At 61.2% G+C, this 16,263-nt stretch overlaps 2 protein-coding genes and 1 long non-coding RNA gene across 7 annotated transcripts; 1 reads left to right on the plus strand and 2 right to left on the minus strand.

Annotated features, from left to right (window-relative positions):
• Positions 1-160: 160 nt before the first annotated feature.
• Positions 161-4,395, minus strand: SIX5 (SIX homeobox 5). Its single transcript, XM_031458892.2, has 3 exons — positions 3,539-4,395; positions 1,755-2,557; positions 161-1,481 (listed from the first exon to the last, which is right to left on the minus strand). Exons 1-3 carry the CDS (start codon positions 4,336-4,338, stop codon positions 865-867), a joined length of 2,220 nt encoding a protein of 739 aa, XP_031314752.2. The 5' UTR covers positions 4,339-4,395; the 3' UTR covers positions 161-864.
• Positions 4,396-5,225: 830 nt separating this feature from the next.
• DMPK (DM1 protein kinase) lies at positions 5,226-15,491 on the minus strand. 5 transcript variants are annotated; one of them, XM_031458899.2, is made up of 15 exons: positions 14,912-15,491; positions 12,569-12,660; positions 12,258-12,341; positions 12,084-12,179; positions 11,397-11,545; positions 11,136-11,229; positions 10,674-10,880; positions 10,342-10,590; positions 9,626-9,711; positions 8,231-8,342; positions 7,259-7,503; positions 7,072-7,169; positions 6,860-6,906; positions 6,465-6,550; positions 5,226-6,124 (listed from the first exon to the last, which is right to left on the minus strand). In XM_031458899.2, the coding sequence occupies exons 1-15, from the start codon at positions 15,069-15,071 to the stop codon at positions 5,962-5,964; spliced, it is 1,968 nt and encodes a 655-aa protein (XP_031314759.1). In that variant the 5' UTR covers positions 15,072-15,491; the 3' UTR covers positions 5,226-5,961. The 5 variants fall into 5 exon arrangements, with proteins under 5 accessions (XP_031314759.1, XP_010985877.2, XP_031314758.1 ...); XM_010987575.3 differs by having other exon boundaries at positions 6,465-6,554; XM_031458898.2 differs by having other exon boundaries at positions 10,327-10,590.
• Positions 6,548-9,304, plus strand: LOC116154924 (uncharacterized). Its single transcript, XR_004138992.2, has 2 exons — positions 6,548-6,759; positions 7,003-9,304. It is a non-coding gene; the product is annotated as an uncharacterized LOC116154924 (long non-coding RNA).
• Positions 15,492-16,263: the final 772 nt, after the last annotated feature.

Below are 16,263 nucleotides of genomic sequence, written 5' to 3' on the forward strand. Positions count from 1 at the left end.
AAAGAAACCCCACTGTGGGAACCTTCTCTAGCAGCACCGCAGATCTAACCTCCAAACCCCCTTCCCCCTCAGGGAGTAGTGATCAGAAAGCCAGAATCTCGAGGTGCACTTTTTGGTGGTTCAATTTTCCCTTGGGCAAGTCGTTGGAAGGTAGAGGTACTAATTGTCTGTTAACTTTATTTTAATTGAAACGGAGGCATTACATGTCCTAGAAAAATAAAGATTTAGGATACAAACTAGACACAGGGGTCAGGGTTGCCCTGGGGGTGAGGGGATCTTTGGTCTGGGGCTGGACATGATACCGAGAGCTCTGCTCCAGGAGGAGCTAAGGGAGGACCCTGGCCTGTGCCCCCTACACCTGCATCCCTTGTCTTGTCAGCAGGAAGGGCTGGGCTGGGAGGATCTGTTGGTCTCTGGGCACAGGACTGCCTGTCCGCCACGCTCAGATTCCAAGCAGTCTTGGGAACACTGGATGTCAGTGGAGCTATTAATAGTGTTGTAGGGAGTGATAGGGAGAGGGCTCCAAAGAGGGTGGAAATCCAGCCATTCAGTAGGGCTTTTAGCTCACACTTAGTACCAGGTTGAGGGGGACAGAGCCCCTGAGTCAGGACCCCCAGATCTCCCCTTATGTATCAGGGGGCAGAGCAAGGACAGGGCTGTAACAGAGGAGGTATCCCGTCCAGAGGACGGTGCCCCTGGACAGGAGTGGACCTCCAGGGCGCGGAGAGGTTGAGTGGCGATGGGGGCGGGTGTAGTGTGTGGCATCTTCAGATGGCAGCCATCCTGTTTATGAGAGGCTCCCTCCTCCCGGGCCATCCTGGATCTTGAGCACCATTGTCAGGGGAGGCTGTAGGGCCTACTGGGTCACAGTTCCAAGGGCTCTTCCACAGGCACTGACTGTAGCTGGGTCAGCACCTTGGTCTCTGCTTCTAGCCCCTCGTCAACCTCACCCCCCGCAGTGGCCCCCAGGAGCAGCCCCTCGGGGTCGGGGTCAGGCAGCCTCAGCACGGTGTGGGGGGCTTGTGTCCCCAGCCCCTTCTCTGCCTCAAGCAGCCCCTCGGTGCCTGTGCTCAGTTCCAGCCCTGCTGGCCAGATGGGCACGGCCGCGGGCGACAGCAGGAGCCCCTCGGGTGGGGGCGCTGGGAAACCAGGCAGGAGGCTGGAGGAGTCTGGGGAGAATGGCAGGCTGGCGGTGGTGGTGGCAGGGGCAGGCGGCGGCTGCGGTGGTTGCTGTGCAGAAAGTGTCCCCAAGGTGTGGGCCTCGGGGAGAGCAGGGCTGGGGGCCACTGGGAGGGCCCCTTCAGGCACTGAGAGGGCTGTGTCTGGCTTCAAGGGCAGGGCCAGGCTGGGGGCAGGCGGCAGGACCTGGGAGACCAGCATACTGGTGGGGAAGGTGGCGGTAAGGATGATCTTGCCCTGCTGTACGGCCACACCTGTCACGATGGGGCTGCCAGACACAGGGTTGGCCAGCAGGAAGTTTCCTGTAGGGAGAGGAGCAGGGCCAGGCAAGGAGGTGAGGATTTAAGCCACTGGAGAGCAGGCAGGTAGATTAGCCAGAGGGAAAAGGAGCCCCTTCTTGGTGAGGTTGGGCTTGTGTGGCTTGAGCCGAAGGGTACTATCTGGCACAGGAGGGTTTGGGACCCGCCAGGAATGAACTCCCCTTCCTGCCCCTGACCACCCTAGGAAACCCACCCACAGCACCATCCTTCCCTAAGATAGCTGCACCCCCCCACCCAGCCACCAGAAGCGGGTACCTGGGGCAGTGGCTGAAGGCAGCTGCAGGGCAGTCACGCCCACCCCGGAGTTTATCAGGTGCACGTTGGCAGGGCCTGTAGCAGCTGCCACCTTCACGGGGCTGCCTGGCCCTGCTGCCAACAGCTGCAGTGGCCCCACAGCCTGGGGCAGGGTTACCACCTGTGAGGTGGGCACCACCTGGGGCAGGTTCAACAGTGGGGAGGTGGGGCCCAGGCCAGCAGGGTAGCCAGGGGGTGGGGAGAGTGGCACCACTTGTGGGGCAGCCACGGAGGTCACTGGTCCTGGGGGCAGAGGGAAGGTGGCAGCTGGTGGGGGGCCAGGCACCACTTGGGGCAGAGGCCCTGGGACCTCCTCTCCAGATGGCCCTGAGGCAGCCACCTGGGTCCCCTTGGTCTCCAGGGCTGCTGGCTGAGCCTCCTCCAGTCGAACCTCCCCAGTCTGAGGGTCCAGGACCAGGGAGGTCTTGCCCTCGCTGGCCCCCTGGGGACTGGGCTGTGGGGCAGGGGTGCCCCCACCCCCGGTGAGCAGCAGGGGGCCCAGGCTAGAGGCCTCGCCTAGAGCCAGGCTGTTGATGATGACCGGGCTCCCATTGAGAAGCACGGCTGGAGAGCTGCCAGTGGCCAGGAAGCTCCCATTCACCAGGATGGAGGAGGAGGCAGGGCATGGTGCAGGAGGGGCGGCCCCGGCCAGGAAAATGGAGCCCTGGGCAGGGGCTTCAGCAGCCACTGGAGGCACACCCCTCTCCAGATCCTCAGGACTGCAGCTGGACTCGTCCTCAGTAGTGGGGTTCCCATCAGACTCGCTGGCCAGAAAAAAGGATTGTGAGTTGTGCTTGCCCACTGGCCAGCCCTATTCCTACAGAGCCGATGCAAACTGCTCTGGGGGAGCACAAGCTGACCACTGCCTCCCCACCTTTCTCCAGCCCTAAGTTTCGTGGACAATTCCTGGGGAGTTATGGAATCCCCTCTCTGAGGCCATCCAAGGACCCCAAGAGCAGAATCTCTGCAAGCCCTGCATTGCTACCACGGCCTAAGAGCTCAAGATGGCAGAATGGGTATTGAGGCGGCCCTCCTCTCCCAACTCCTCGGCCTCAGGGCCCAGGAGGCTGAGCACTCAGGCTGCCCGAAGTCTCCGGGTCGGCCTCAAAGCAGTCAAAGCAGCCGAGTGGCTTTGGAGAGAGTAAGGAGGTACTCGCAGGCTCAGTTCCCGGTGCCCTGCCCTCGGGCGTCAGAGTAGGGAGTGTGAGGCCGGCGCTCAGGGTGGGAGGGGAAGGGCTTGGATTACAGGGAAACTGGAGCTGGGGAAGGTTCACGTTTCACAACAAAGACAGACGACAGACCACGCTGTTTGGGCCCTGCGGCGGGGCGGGGTGCGGGCGGGAGTGGGTGAGACGGAGCTACGGTCTGAAGGCCAGGTAGCGAAGGGGCCTGAGCAAAACCCTACGCCGGCGGGTGGACAAAGGCCCCTCCTCCTTTCTCGCAGCCCCTCATTTTCTCACTGCCTCCCCCGGGTCTAGCCACGGGCAGCGACGGCATCCGCGATGGAGCCTTGAGTGGAGCAGAGGGAAGCGGTCTCCCAGCCTCCGCGAGAGAAGCATTGGTGTCGGGGAGATGGCTGGGGCGCGCGCCCGTTCCGTCCACACGGATTCACTGAGCTTGACGGGCGCCTGAGGGTGTGAGTCTGGGGTGTCCGAGGACTTCGGCGCCCTGACTCCAGCACCGGGCATGGGGAAAGAGGGCACGTCCCCTGGGAAGCGGGACTGGCGCCGCACGGGTCCCCTCACCTCTTGCAGGGCGCGCCGCCGCCGCCCCCAGTCCGGTCGCGCTGTCGTCGGTTCTTGAACCAGTTGCTGACCTGCGTGAGCGAGAGGCCGGTGAGCGTGGCCAGGCGGCGCTTCTCGTCCGGCGTGGGGTAGCGGTTGCCGCGATAGCAGGCCTTGAGCGCCGCGCGGGAGCGCTCCTTGAAGCAGTAGACAGTCTCTTCGCCGTCCCAGATGGTCTTGGGCAGCGGGAACTTCTTGCGCAGACGGTACTTGTCCACGGCGCCCAGCGCGCGGCCGCGGGCCCGCTCGGCCTCGTGGTAGCGCGCGCGCAGGTAGAGGTCCTGCAGGAAGGCGTGATGGGCAGCGGGGAAGGGGCGGCTCTCGAGCAGCCGATAGAGCTCGGCGTACTCGCCCCGCTGGAAGGCCACCAGGGCCCGAGCGCGCAACACCGGATCGCTGCCACGTAGGCGCTCGGCTGGGGGCAGTGCGCCCAGGAAGCGGCTCAAGCGGCCGGCGTGGCCCGCCTGTAGCAACGCCTCGCAGACGCACGCCACCTGCTCCGGCGAGAAGCGGAGGCCCGTGGGCGGCTCGGCAGCGGCCTCGGGGGACGACCCGGGGACGACCGGGGATCCCGGGCTCTCCGCTCCCGCCGCCGCTTCGCCCGCCCCGGCCCCGGCCGCCGCCGCCGCCTCACCCTCGGCTGCCTGCAAAGTCTGCAGGAGCTGGCGCGCTTCCTCCTCCTCTTCTTCGGTCGCCGCCGCCGCCACCGCCTCCCCCCCAGCCGCCGGCCCCGCGCTCGGCTCCGCAGGCAAGGTAGCCATGTTTTGCAACTTTGGGAAGTTCCTCCCTCCTTCTCCTCCTCCCTCGGGCTTTCCCCAGCCTCCTCCCCCGCCTGTCCCCCCTCCCCGCCCCCCACCACTTCGCGCTCCCCGATCTCCTCCGGCCGACCCCGCGTTTCCTCGCTTCACCACCGACGCCAGGCCCAGCTCTCTACTAGGGTCTCTGTCCCAGTGTCTGTGTGTGTGCCCGTCCCCCTCCCCGTCTGTGCAGGATTCTCCCTTTGTTTTCCCTCCGCCTCAGGCCGCGCTTTTTGCCTCCCCCCGCGTGTGCCTCTGGCTCAGGGCCTCAGTTTCCCCATCGGGGCAACGGAGAAGGTAACGGGCCGTCCGGGAGGGCTAGGGGCGCGAAGCCACCTCCGCCCCGAGACTGAGCTTCTGCACGCCTCCGTCTCCAGGGTCCTCCGAGGGCCCCCCTCACTCCCCATCTCGGCGCGCGCTCCGCCCCTCGGAATTCCCGGCTCCGCAGGGGGGCGGGTCTGGCAGGGAGAAGGGGCGGGGGAAACGGGCTAGAAAGTTTGCTGCAACTTTTTCTTGAGCTAAGTCTCTGGAACGGATGCGCGTGGCCCGCGCAGGCGCAGTAGTAGGAGGAGGTCCGCGCCCGCGTTGCTGGCCCAGCCCCCTTCTTCCCGGAGGCCGAGTGGCACAGCTGGGCTACAGCTGGACAAGGGGCGGTACCTCCCAGCGGCCCGCTATTGGCCGGATGTCCATGCCACGCCCCTCAGCCCTACCCCCTACCCCTGATTCGTCTGCTTCGCCTCCCGCTAGCTTCCTGCCAGGCCATTGGCCACCTCCACCCGCCTTCTGATTGGCCTGGTGTGCATCCTCCTGCCCTCAACGCAAACACAGGGGACACCAAGGAGTTTCAAAGCTTTGGGCAGACGAGAGGGCCTTTTATTCGCGAGGATCGGGGGTGGGGATCCTAGGTGGGGAAAGACAATAAATATCGAGGAATGTCGGGGTCTCAGTGCATCCAAAACGTGGATTAGGGTGCTGGGGTCCTGGAGCCTGTCAGCGGGTCGGAGGACAGGTCAATAAATACCCAAACCGCCAAGGCGGGCGGAGCCGGCTGTGGCTCCGAGAGCAGCGCACGTGAGGAGGGCCCGAGAGTCCCCGAAAAAGCGGGGCTGTCAAAAGCAAAATGTTCCCGAGAGAGTAGGCAGAACTCGCGCTAGACGTTCGCCGCGTAAAGATAAGTCTTCCCGGGAGGGAAGGGCCTCATGCACAAGGAAGAGTTGTGGTTTGCGAGCCGATGTGGTGGGGGTGCATGGAGAGTGAAAAATGGATGCCAAGCCCTGGCCCTGCTGCCTTCTCTAGGTCGCAGTTTGCCCATCCACGTCGGGGCCTCAGCCAGGCTGGAGGAAGAAAGAGGTTCGCGATTCCCCCAGCAGCAGCAGCAGCAATCCCGGCTAAAATCCTCCCTTGCGCCGCGGCCCTGGCTCCTCCCTCCCCGGCCGCCAGGGGGCTGGCCCGGATCACAGGGCTGGAGTTGGGGCGCAGACCCACGCTTGAAGTGCGGAGAATCGCCAGCCGGTGGGTGTGGCTTCTGGGCCGTGCCCGGGTCACCCAACCCTCCAGTAGAGCCCGAGTGGAGGACAGGCTCGGGTTCTAGGGTTCAGGGGGCGAAGAAGGCTCCCGGGCGGGGACAGACCCGGGCGAGATGGCCGGCGCAGGACACCAACCCAATGCAGCAGCCCAAGGCTGCCGCACCAGCCAGAGCAGCGGCGAACAGGAGCAAGGAACGCGCCTCCGATAGGCCAGGCCTAGGGACCTGCGGGGAGAGGGCGGGATCAGCGCCCGGCGACACGGGCCTCTGATTGGCTCCTGGGACTTGCCCTGCCTGCGCCCATAGGAGAGTCCACAATCCTCCCTGCATCCCCCGCCCCGTTCCACACAGCGCGGGCAGCTATGGTTGGTCGGCTCGCAAGCCTAAGTCTTGTCCGGACTCATCATTGGCTGCTTCCTAGCGACCTGTGTTGATTGGCTGGCCGAGCATCCTCCCCCCGCTGCGGGCCCAGCCCAGCAAAGGCACAGCTAAGCAGAAGCGGCCTGGGGTACGCGTGGAGATAGGCAGGGGCGCGCGGCGGGCGGGCGTGAGCAGCCGGACGTACCCTGGCAGGGAGCAGCAGGTGGCGGCGGTGCATGGGGCCTGGCCCCACCAGCGGGCACTGGCCCAGAGCCACGGCCGGGGGGCCATCTAGCTGGAGAGAGAAGGGACAGGTGACCCGATCCGAGCCCAGCTCGGCCCGGCCGCCCTCGGCGGGAGCGAGAGACAGCGAAGGGAGTCTAGATCTGGGAGGGCATCTGGGGAGATCTCGAATGGGATCTGGTGAGAGGCCTGAACCGAGGGAGCTCTGGTACATGTGGGCTGAATGGAGAGTGTGTGCTGAGTGGAACCTCTAAGAGGTAAGGTGAGCCCTAAATCTGGATGGGGGTACGGGGAGATGGGGACGGGGTCTGCAATGGGGGCAGCAGGCTTTACGCAGGGGAAAGAGAGGAGTCTTACATGGGAAGGTGGTTCCGTGGCCCGGGGACTGGGGACCCCCGTGACAGCTGGAAGGAGAAGAGAAAGGCGTAGGGCGCGTGGAGGGCCGGAGGAGGGCGGTGGCGCGCGGCGTGCCCCAGCCTGGGCCCCTCGCCCTCCCCTAGGTGTCCACACACGCCGCGGGCCCACCTCCCCCGGGCGCCCTCAGGAAAAGGGATGGATGAGGGACTCGCCTGTGGCTCCCTGGACCTGCAGCAACTCCATCCGGTCTTGCAACTGCCGAACTTGAGCCTCCAGGTCTCGGTTCCGGATCTGGGCCTCGCGGAGCTGACTGCGGGGAGGAAAGGAACGTGAGCCCTTCGGCATTTCGGCAAGAGAGGCTGCTAAAGGTAGTGACTGTCCCCGCGTCCTGACCCCGACCTGGCGAAGTTCTGGTTGGCCATGCGGATGGCCTCCAGCTCCTGGCTCAGGCTCTGCCGGGCAAGCACCTCCTCCTCCAGGGCTTCCTGGAGCTCCCTCAGTGTCACCTCTGCCTCTGCCACGGCCTCCTCTGGCACCGCCTCGGGAAAGGCCTCCACCACCGCCTCCGGAACGGCCTCCAGAACTGCCTCCAGAACTGCCGCTTCAGCCTGGGTATGGGAACCAGTCTTCGGGCAGCCTGGCTCCTGTAACACCCGAGACTTGGGCATAGGTTCCAGGCCTAGAATCCTCCCTTGACCTCTACTTGCCTACCCCTTAGATCTTCCTGGAATCCCCACAACTTCTGCAGGGATCCAAGCCCCCTACATCCCTAATCCCAGCCCCAGCCCTCATCTCTAGCCTTTCATCTGATCCCCTCCGATCAACTTTCCACACTGGAACCAAAGAGTTGATCTTACAACACTAACTCAACTTGACTATGCCCTCCCCTGCTCAGAATTTCTCCAGCCCTTCAGTGCCCTCAGGAGAAGGCCCACCACACCTTGGTGTTTGGTGTCTTTCTGCTGGCCTCTTCAGCCTCCCCTCCCCTCACTCCTCACCCTCCTTTCTCCTGGAACAATTTGGCCTTACTACCCTTCTTTCACATTTAAGAGCAAACCAGCTGGTTCCCACCTCAGAGCTCTTACCCTTGAAACTCTGCTGACCAATGGGTGCTTTTCTTCCCACGGGTGGCCCTTCTCCTTCCCCAGGGCTTCCCCTCCACAGAGAGTCCCCCGCCACGCACACTCAATGATCTGTGTTAATTTCATGGTAGGGATCATTTCTGACTGAAGTTACTTGCCTCTAGTTTGTTTTCCATCTCTGTCAAGTAAGCTCCAGAGGACTTAGCACAATACAGCACACACTATCTCCAAAGACCTTCCCTTTCCTCTCAGATTCGTTTCTCACTGACCCTCTCCTCTAAAGACTTACTGTGTCCTCTGGTGGGGGCACCGTGGGTTCCAGGCTGGGCTCTTGCACAGGTGGCTCAGGCAATGGCTCGGCCTCCAGTTCCATGGGCATAAAGCCCGGGATCTCATCGTCCCTGGGGAGAGGAAGAGGGCAAGGGGAGGAAGAGCTGGCCTCACCCTAGAGGCTGCTGAGCCCCTGGGTTGGGAGCCAGGACTCCTGAGCCGGGGGTTGGGGGGGCAGGGCAGACTTGAAGCCCCCACATTTGAGAAGGGGGAGGGACAGAGTGAAGGGAACAAATTGCCAGGCTGGTGGGACAGGTCTGCCTCTTGTTAGGGAAAAACCTGCCCTTCACATGGCCTCGGGCCCTTGGGAGCTGGCCTCCCTGCACCTTCTTTGGGACCCTGGGGTCCAGACACCCATGTTCTAGGATCTGTTCATCTCCTCTGTCTCCATGTGGCTTTTGTAGACCTTAGGGCCCCAGGAAGCAAGGGGAACCCTGCCCAGCTCTGGCCACCTCCAAAGAGGTGGTCTTAAGACTGGATGTGGGATCCCAAGACTGTACTCCAGACAGCAGACCTCCCCCTCAGACCCAGACCCTCCTGAGGAAAATGAAATTGCAGTGAAAGTGATGTCCTGTCCAATCCAGCAGTCCCTCTTGTAGAAATACATTTCAAGGACCCAGTGATCATGGACACACGCCAAGACCAACCTGCAGCTGTTCTTCCAGCCTGAGTCATGACAGGATGGTTCACTGAGTCCTGAACCACCCAGACAGGGGGACACTTCCCAGCAGGTCAGGACTGTGTCGTAGTTCGTTCATGGTAAGAAATGGCATTGGCAGTACACTGTCCAGTAACAAAATGGATGAGAACAGAGCATGTTCTCCCATCTGGTAAGTGAGTGTGCGTGCGGGAGCCAGGGGCTGTTGCTGATGGTGGCCTTCCTTTTTCTCATCCATATTTTCTAACAGACTTGTGATAAGCAATGTATTATTTGTATAATTAATGTTTCAAAAAGGCTTTGTGGTTATGTGAGTAATTCAATGAGTTTTTGTTCTTTTAAGATTGACTTAAAAGGTATAAACTTATTTTCTAAGATTCTGAGGTACAATGACTATATACTAGAAATCTCAAAGTGGAAAGTTGGAAAGTTCTGGAAGGCTAAGCCTGTGACTCTGAGGTTTTACAATTGAATCTAAAATTTCAAAATACTTATGGTCTGAGAATTTAAGGTCCTACAGCTGTGGGCTCCTAAAAGTCCTTAGTCTCAGGGCAATAAGGTTCCAAGACTGATCCTGCAATTCTCCTGGACGCCAATGGGCCAGTATATAATAACCCCGAGTGGCCTCCTGGGGCTTCTGGAGGCGGGCGCCCCCAGCCCACCACACCTCTCAGGCTGCACAGGGGAAGCACTTACCTGAGGGCCATGCAGGAGTAGGAGTAGCCCACGAAAGGCAGGTGGACCCCCAGCGGCATGCTTTCCCGCATGTCCGACAGTGTCTCCTATCCAAAAGGAAGACCAGTATGAGGTGACCAGCAGCTGTCAGGGCTGGCCCCCCAGCCTTTCCTAGCCTTGGTTTAAGTGCCCCCTATCTAAAGTGGCCCCTACTAATTTTCTTTTATTACATCCTGCTGTTTCCCTCAGGGCCCTCGCCACAGGATAATTATATAATCATCCAGACTGTAAGTAGATGAGGGCAGGGACCAGGGCTGCCTTGGTCCATGTGTGTCCCCAGCAGGGCCCAGCACAAGCCCCCAGGCTGAGCGAGCACAGGATAGCCTATCCAGCAGCTGAGATGGCTGAAGGCAGTAAGATTCCTCTATGGTGCTTTCCTGCTTCTCACCTCTCAACCTTCCAGATCTCAGCTCAGATAGCCCCTTCCTCCAGGAAGCCCTCTAGTACCTTTCATGCTGGATCAGGAGGTCTGCCCCCTGCACCCACCACTGGACTGTGAGTCTAGGTCACGGCTGGGTTCCCAGCACTGGGCCAGCACAAAGCAGGTTCTCTAGGGAAGGAATGACTTTAGGACCCCGGGAAGAGGGCACTCTCCTAACCTTGGTGTTATGGCAGAGGGGTGGAGGGGTATGCTCTGCAGAGCAGGGGTCGCAGGTACCTACCCCGCCCCCGCTCACCATGGCAGTGAGCCTGTCTTCCACCACATCAAAGTTACATGTGTCGGTGGCACCCTCGAAATCTGGTGTAAAAGGGGGCACGCTCTCTCGGAGGCTGTCCCAGTCGAGGCCAAAAAAGAAAGGATGCTTCTGGAAATCGCCTGCTCCATTCCGGCCCAGGCGAGTCTCAGGGGGACACAGCAGCTGCTGGATGAGGTCACGAGCCTCCTCAGGGACCCCTGCGACCGCTATTGGTAGAGACAAGTGCTCCTACTCAGAGAGAGAGGAAAAGAGGGGATGTTACCTGGGAGCATGTGCGGAGAGAGATCAGGGGCTCCTCGGACTATACTCACCTGGTAGTGCACGATCTTGCCGTAGGTCTCGGCTGTGGAGTCGGCATAGAAGGGCGTCTGCCCGTAGAACATTTCATAGGCGAACACGCCCAGCGCCCACCAGTCACACTCGGGCCCATAGCTGTCAGTCCCGGGCCCACCACCCACGGCCTGCAGGATCTCAGGAGACAGGTAGTCCGGGGTGCCCACAGCCACCAGCGACCGCACCTGAGCCAACAGGACAAGAGCTGAGCTTGGCCCCGCCCCTTCTAGCTCTGGCTCCGCCCACTCCTAACCGTGACCCTAGAGTTTAGACCCTCCTTTTGCCTGTTCTAACCCTGAGCCACAGGGTCGCCTCCTTTCCCCTCCAAATCTAGTCCTGCCCTCACCCTAACTGCCTGCACGACTCAGCCCTGCCCCTACACTATGCGCCTCCCGTTCCCGCTCCTGACCCCATCCCTCATTGGCGGGTGCGCGGCTCACCGTCCCATCCGCCCGCAACTTGAGGCAGGAACCGAAGTCCGCTAAGCGGATGTGGCCGCAGCGGTCCAGGAGGATGTTGTCCGGTTTGATGTCCCTGCAAGGAGGGAAGGAGGAAGGGGAGGGGGATAAGTAAGCCTCTATCTGGCCATCTCACAAGACTCCACCCCTCTAGGCAGCACCCCCTGGGCCCCACCCTCTTAAGGTCCAAGCTCTCCAATTCCCGCCCATCGGGCCCCGCCCCTCAGCCCCTGCAGAGCCCACCTGTGCACGTAGCCCAGCCGGTGCACCGAGTCTATGGCCATGACAATCTCGGCCAGGTAGAAGCGCGCCATCTCAGCCGGGATCCGCTCCCCAAACTTGCTCAGCAGCGTTAGCAGGTCCCCGCCCACATAGTACTCCATGACCAGGTACTGGGAGGGGCCGTGTCATGGGGGGGTCGGTACCCCGCCTCTGCGCCGATCGCTGACAGCCCGGGACAGACTCCCAGAGAAGCCCCATCCCTGGGCAGAGACCCTGCAGCTCCAGCCCCAAGAGATCTCCCAGGCCAAATCAGAGACACCCCACCACCACCACCAAAAGGAAACCCTCGTTCTCCCAGGATGACACTGGACGGAGATTCACTTCCCCCGAAACAGTCAGGGAAAAAGAGAACCCGGAGACCTCCCAATGTCCAGAGTATGGAGCCCAGTGGCCCCCACATAGACTCAAGAGACTGTCTCATTCCAGGTGGTGCCCCGAATGAGCCTGGGAAGAGGGTGGTGAGGGACATCTCCCATCTCGAAAAAGGCCAGTTCCTACAACATACAGAGACTCCCGCACGCATTGCGTTTCAGCCGTGCATTTCGAGGCGGCTCTCCAATCTTAGAACTTCCTCGCCCCACCCCCACCTCGATAAATGACAGCCTCAGTGGTGGGGTTAGTCCTCTAGTTGTTCGGCCTGGGGCTCACCAGGTAGTTCTCGTCCTGGAAGGCGAAATGCAGCTGCGTGATCCAGCGCTGGTCCCCGTTCACCAACACATCCCTCTCTTCACGGAAGCACGACACCTGCGGGGCACCATGAGGGGCTGGAGCGGATTGGGGGTGGGGGTCCTCAGCACCCTGCACACCCAACCCGGCCCTCACCTCGCCTCTCTTCAGCATGTCCCACTTATTCATGATCTTCATGGCATACACCTGGCCTGTCTGCTTCATCTTCACCACCGCTACCTGAAGGCCGAAACGGTAATTGGGTAGAGTTGGCGAGGAAACACCAGGACCCGCCCAGATTGGACACCACCCCAAACCCTGCCCAAGGCGTGGCCCCGCCCCTACTCGGCACACCACGCCTATTGGACCCAAGCCCCTCCTTACGTTCTAAACTCAGTCATTCATCAAGTTATAAGGCCCCGCCCCGAACTTCTCTCTTCTGTCCCAAGGAGCTGCTCCAGGCTCACCTCACTGAACGCCCCGCGTCCGATCACCTTCAGAATCTCAAAGTCATCCCTCTGCAATCGGGCCTCCTTAAGCCTCGCCGCGATGGGCTCCACTGAGGGCAGGGGGAGATGAGAACCGAGAATCACAGGGACCAACACTGGAGACCAAGAGCAAGTCCCACCCTTCGTCCCTGAGTTTCCTTGTCCCTATCCCTCCCCTTGGGACTGTCTGCCTAAAGTCTTCACATAAACGTGTGAGGTCTGGGGGACTCAAAACTGCCCTCGTACGGAGAGAGGTGGGTACGGAGGGCCTGGGAACCCCTTTCTGGGACAGGACATTGGACCAGAGGGCTCTAGGGGGTGCAGGATGGACAGGGTAAGGTAACAAGTCTGCCGAAGGGAGGTCCTGAAGAACAGGGAGGCGGGGGCGGGGGCAGTATTTAAAAAAAAAAAAAAAAAACAAAGAAGAAAAAAGGCCCTGTTCTTAGAGCTCCCTGGGCTTCAGGTCCCTACTCCCACTTGGGGTGATGGTGTAAGTAGGCTACCTGGCCCACCCCCAGGGCTGTCATTCAGTCTGCCTTGGGTTATGGCCCAGAGCCTGCAGTTTAATCCAGCACCTCGAGGTTCAGATGCAGGTGTCTCCTGGACCACACTGGGAAACCCCGAGTTTGGAGCTGGGGCCCAGGCAAGGAAAGGGAGAGGGAGACAAAAACAGCCGGGACCCGCATCATGGCTCCAGTGCTGCAGGCCTGTCAAGTGTGCTATTTCTGGGCTCTCAACTCCAGGAAGAGGCTTTATTACTACCCCTTATCTACAGATGGGGAACCAAGGCTCAGACAGGTGAAGCCCTCTGCCCAATGTCCTACGGCTAGCAGTGTTACAGAGGGCAGTTTGGGAGGGGGACGGCAGGGGGTAGAGGCAAGAGACTCAGGGGTGGGGAAGAGGGAGGCCTGGACTCCCAGGGGTGGAAGCTGGGAGCCTCAGAGGCAGGAGGGAGAGAGGGATGGATGCAATTAAGAACAAGGGACGATATAGTGGGTTATAGAGAGGGTTTATGGTTTGGGGAGACAGGGCCTGCAGGGAAGCAGCAGCCAGGGCCCAGGATGGGGAGGGAGGAGAGAGCCAAGACATTGAGCCCTTTTAAGGCAGCAGGAACCCAGGCCCCCTCCCCCACCCCGGCAGCAGGACAGGGGAGGGGCCCCAGGATGCTGCTCGGGCCACAAAAGGAGTGCTCCTTACGGGAGCGCTAGGCTCCCGCCCCGGCCTCAGGTCTCAGTTTATCCTGCCAGCCCAACTCCATCCTCTGCAAAAGGGGGGCTGAGAGAGTTACTAATAGCTGGGGGGATGTGGGGAGAAGGTTATTCTAGAGGCCAAGTGGTCTAGCCCTTGGCCTCCACCTTCACATCTGCAAAATGGGAAGAGGGAGAAGAGCAGGGCCTAGGGCAGAAAGAGATGGACACAAGAAAAAAGGGAGTGGGAGAAGGCGGAGAGACAGGAAACAGGGATGGGGACAGGGACACACAGAGCCCCGGGACTAAGAGCAAGCCGCTGAGGGACAGACCAGTGGAGGGACAGAGTAGCTGATGTTATAGAGGGAAGCCTGAGTAAGCCTCAGTCCTGGGCAGGGGAGGGGAGGAGGGTAGAGAAAGTAGGAGGCTGAGGCTGAAACATCTTCCCTCTAGACTTATCTCCAAGGGAAGACTTGACCAGAAGGGACTTTGGGTGGATGGGGGCACACGGAACCTACAGAGAAAGTGGGCACACACAGAAAAACCCTAAATTGTTCCACCTCCAGCCAGGGGTGGACGGGGTGCTGGGTGGCGCCTGCCTGCAGAGCTGGTTCTCCCCCAAGCCCTGCCTGAGTCACCGCGCCCTTCCAGTGCCTGGGCACCTGTTGGGGCAGCTGGAGAGGCTGGCGCCGAACACCTGCCCATCGGCCGCGCCCCTGGCAGCTGCCCCATGCTGTCCCTTCTGTTTGCCCCTGTGCTCTGGGAAACTGAGAGCAGTGGAGAGCCATAGGACCCGTTTGGGTGGGCGCTGTCCTAGAAGACAGGGGTCCCCAGCATGTCCCTAGGTCTAGACTCAGGAAGGGAGTGGAGGGGGACCACGAGAGGCTGTGCCCAGTCCAGCTTACTGTGGTTCCCAATCATGGCTGCCCTGGCCTCTGCTGACCCCACTCTACCCTGCCCGGGTGGCAAAGGGGTAGGAACACACCGCCCCAAGACCCAGGTCCAAATTCGGGCCCCCTGAATGGGAGGCTCTCCCCATGCCCAATCCTGCCCCCAACCACCAGCCCCACCTCCTCCCTCTGCCCTGCACCCACCCTCAAATCTGAGGGGACCCATGCAGGTAGTAGTCACTCACCCCACTGCAAGAAGTCGGCCACATACTTGTCCTGGGCCAGGTCGGAGGCATCCAGCTCCTGGTGGACGCCCAGGAGAAGGTCGAGCAGGGGCTCCAGCCCCAGGAAGCCGGGGTCCAGCACCAGCTGCTGGAGCCGCCTCAGCCGCACCTCGGCTGACATGTTGGGCAGGCAGCACCATGGCCCCCTCCCCGGGCCAGGGGCTCGGGGTCCTCCCGTCACAGGGCCTGGAAGGCCCTGTCCAGGCCCTGGGGCCCTGACTGCATGCCTGCCTGTCTCTCGCTGTCCCCTGGGCCTCTCTGGCCACTTCTCTCTGCTGGCTGCTAAGGCCTCCTCCCCTTCTCCCCACCCCTCGGTCCAGCCCCCTCCAGCTCCCAGCCTTAACCCCTCACTGGCCAGGCACACCCCCCAACTCCCTCCTTCCAAGGCCCCTCGGAATGCTTCAGTGAGAGATGGGGGGGAGGTGGAGAATCTCAACTCTCAAACTACACCCCCCCGCCACTGAGAAGGCGGAGCACAGAGGAAGCTACAGGTGTGACAGATGCCAAAGATGCCCTCCCATTCCCCAGAGGGGACCAATTGAGGTTCATAGCGATCTGGTAACACCCCTCCCAAGCTCTGGAGTGGGGAGGGGAGAAAAAGGGGTGAGGCTCAGGAAGGGGGGGCCGGAGGCCAGGGCAGCTTTGCGGGTGACTCAGCCAAGGATTCAGACTTTGGGACAGTTTAAATTTAGCCCTCAGGCCCTCTGCTTTACTTTTTTTTTTTTTTTTTGGCAGGAGGTGGGGAAGGGGTGATGAGACAATCGGGAAGGGAGGCCCTCAAGAGCCAGAACCAGGGGTGATCCACTGGCCAAAGCCTGGGGGAGGCAAAGGAGCCCCCAAAATAGCTCCTTGGACCCTGGCCGCTCAGCCACATTCCTGCCCAGGCTAGGATTAGAAACAGAAACATTTCGGGGGGTGGAGGGCGGAGCGGGAAGACACCACTCCCTGCGGCTCCAGAGAGCCAGCCAAGAGGGATTTTCGTTCTTTCCCGGGTGGATGGTTCTCCCAAAGGAAACCATGGTCTCTAGCTGGCCCTGGAGGCCTGGGCCCGGCTGTGCGCTCAAGGGAGCTGGCTCTGGGCACCTCTGGAGCTGTCTGGGGTAGGCTCCTTCAGTATCTGACTTGGACACGTTGAAACAACTTTTGAAAACTCCTACTGAGGGGGCCCTGGTGGCTCTCTTCCTTGAAAGTTTGTGGGGCAAGGGATGATCTTTTCCAACTGAAGGGCCTGTCCTGGGCTGGGCAGCGGCAGATCCACCAGCTGTGTGCCTCCTGTGTGCCCCTCCTCTGGCCTTCAGTGTTTCCTGCCATCA

Source organism: Camelus dromedarius, chromosome 9 (assembly GCF_036321535.1).
Source record: "Camelus dromedarius isolate mCamDro1 chromosome 9, mCamDro1.pat, whole genome shotgun sequence".
NCBI lineage: Eukaryota > Metazoa > Chordata > Mammalia > Artiodactyla > Camelidae > Camelus > Camelus dromedarius.

What these genes read in the sequence shown, in the direction of transcription:
- SIX5 (XM_031458892.2), bottom strand. Translation starts at nt 4,338, where the DNA reads ATGGCTACCTTGCCTGCGGAGCCGAGCGCGGGGCCGGCGGCTGGGGGG. An exon ending in GGCGGCGCGCCCTGCAAGAG is followed by an intron (nt 2,558 to 3,538) that starts GTGAGGGGACCC and finishes TTTTCTGGCCAG; the next exon opens with CGAGTCTGATGGGAACCCCA. An exon ending in GCCTTCAGCCACTGCCCCAG is followed by an intron (nt 1,482 to 1,754) that starts GTACCCGCTTCT and finishes CTCTCCCTACAG; the next exon opens with GAAACTTCCTGCTGGCCAAC.
- DMPK (XM_031458898.2), bottom strand. Translation starts at nt 15,071, where the DNA reads ATGTCAGCCGAGGTGCGGCTGAGGCGGCTCCAGCAGCTGGTGCTGGAC. An exon ending in GACGCGGGGCGTTCAGTGAG is followed by an intron (nt 12,342 to 12,568) that starts GTGAGCCTGGAG and finishes TTCGGCCTTCAG; the next exon opens with GTAGCGGTGGTGAAGATGAA. An exon ending in ACATGCTGAAGAGAGGCGAG is followed by an intron (nt 12,180 to 12,257) that starts GTGAGGGCCGGG and finishes GGTGCCCCGCAG; the next exon opens with GTGTCGTGCTTCCGTGAAGA.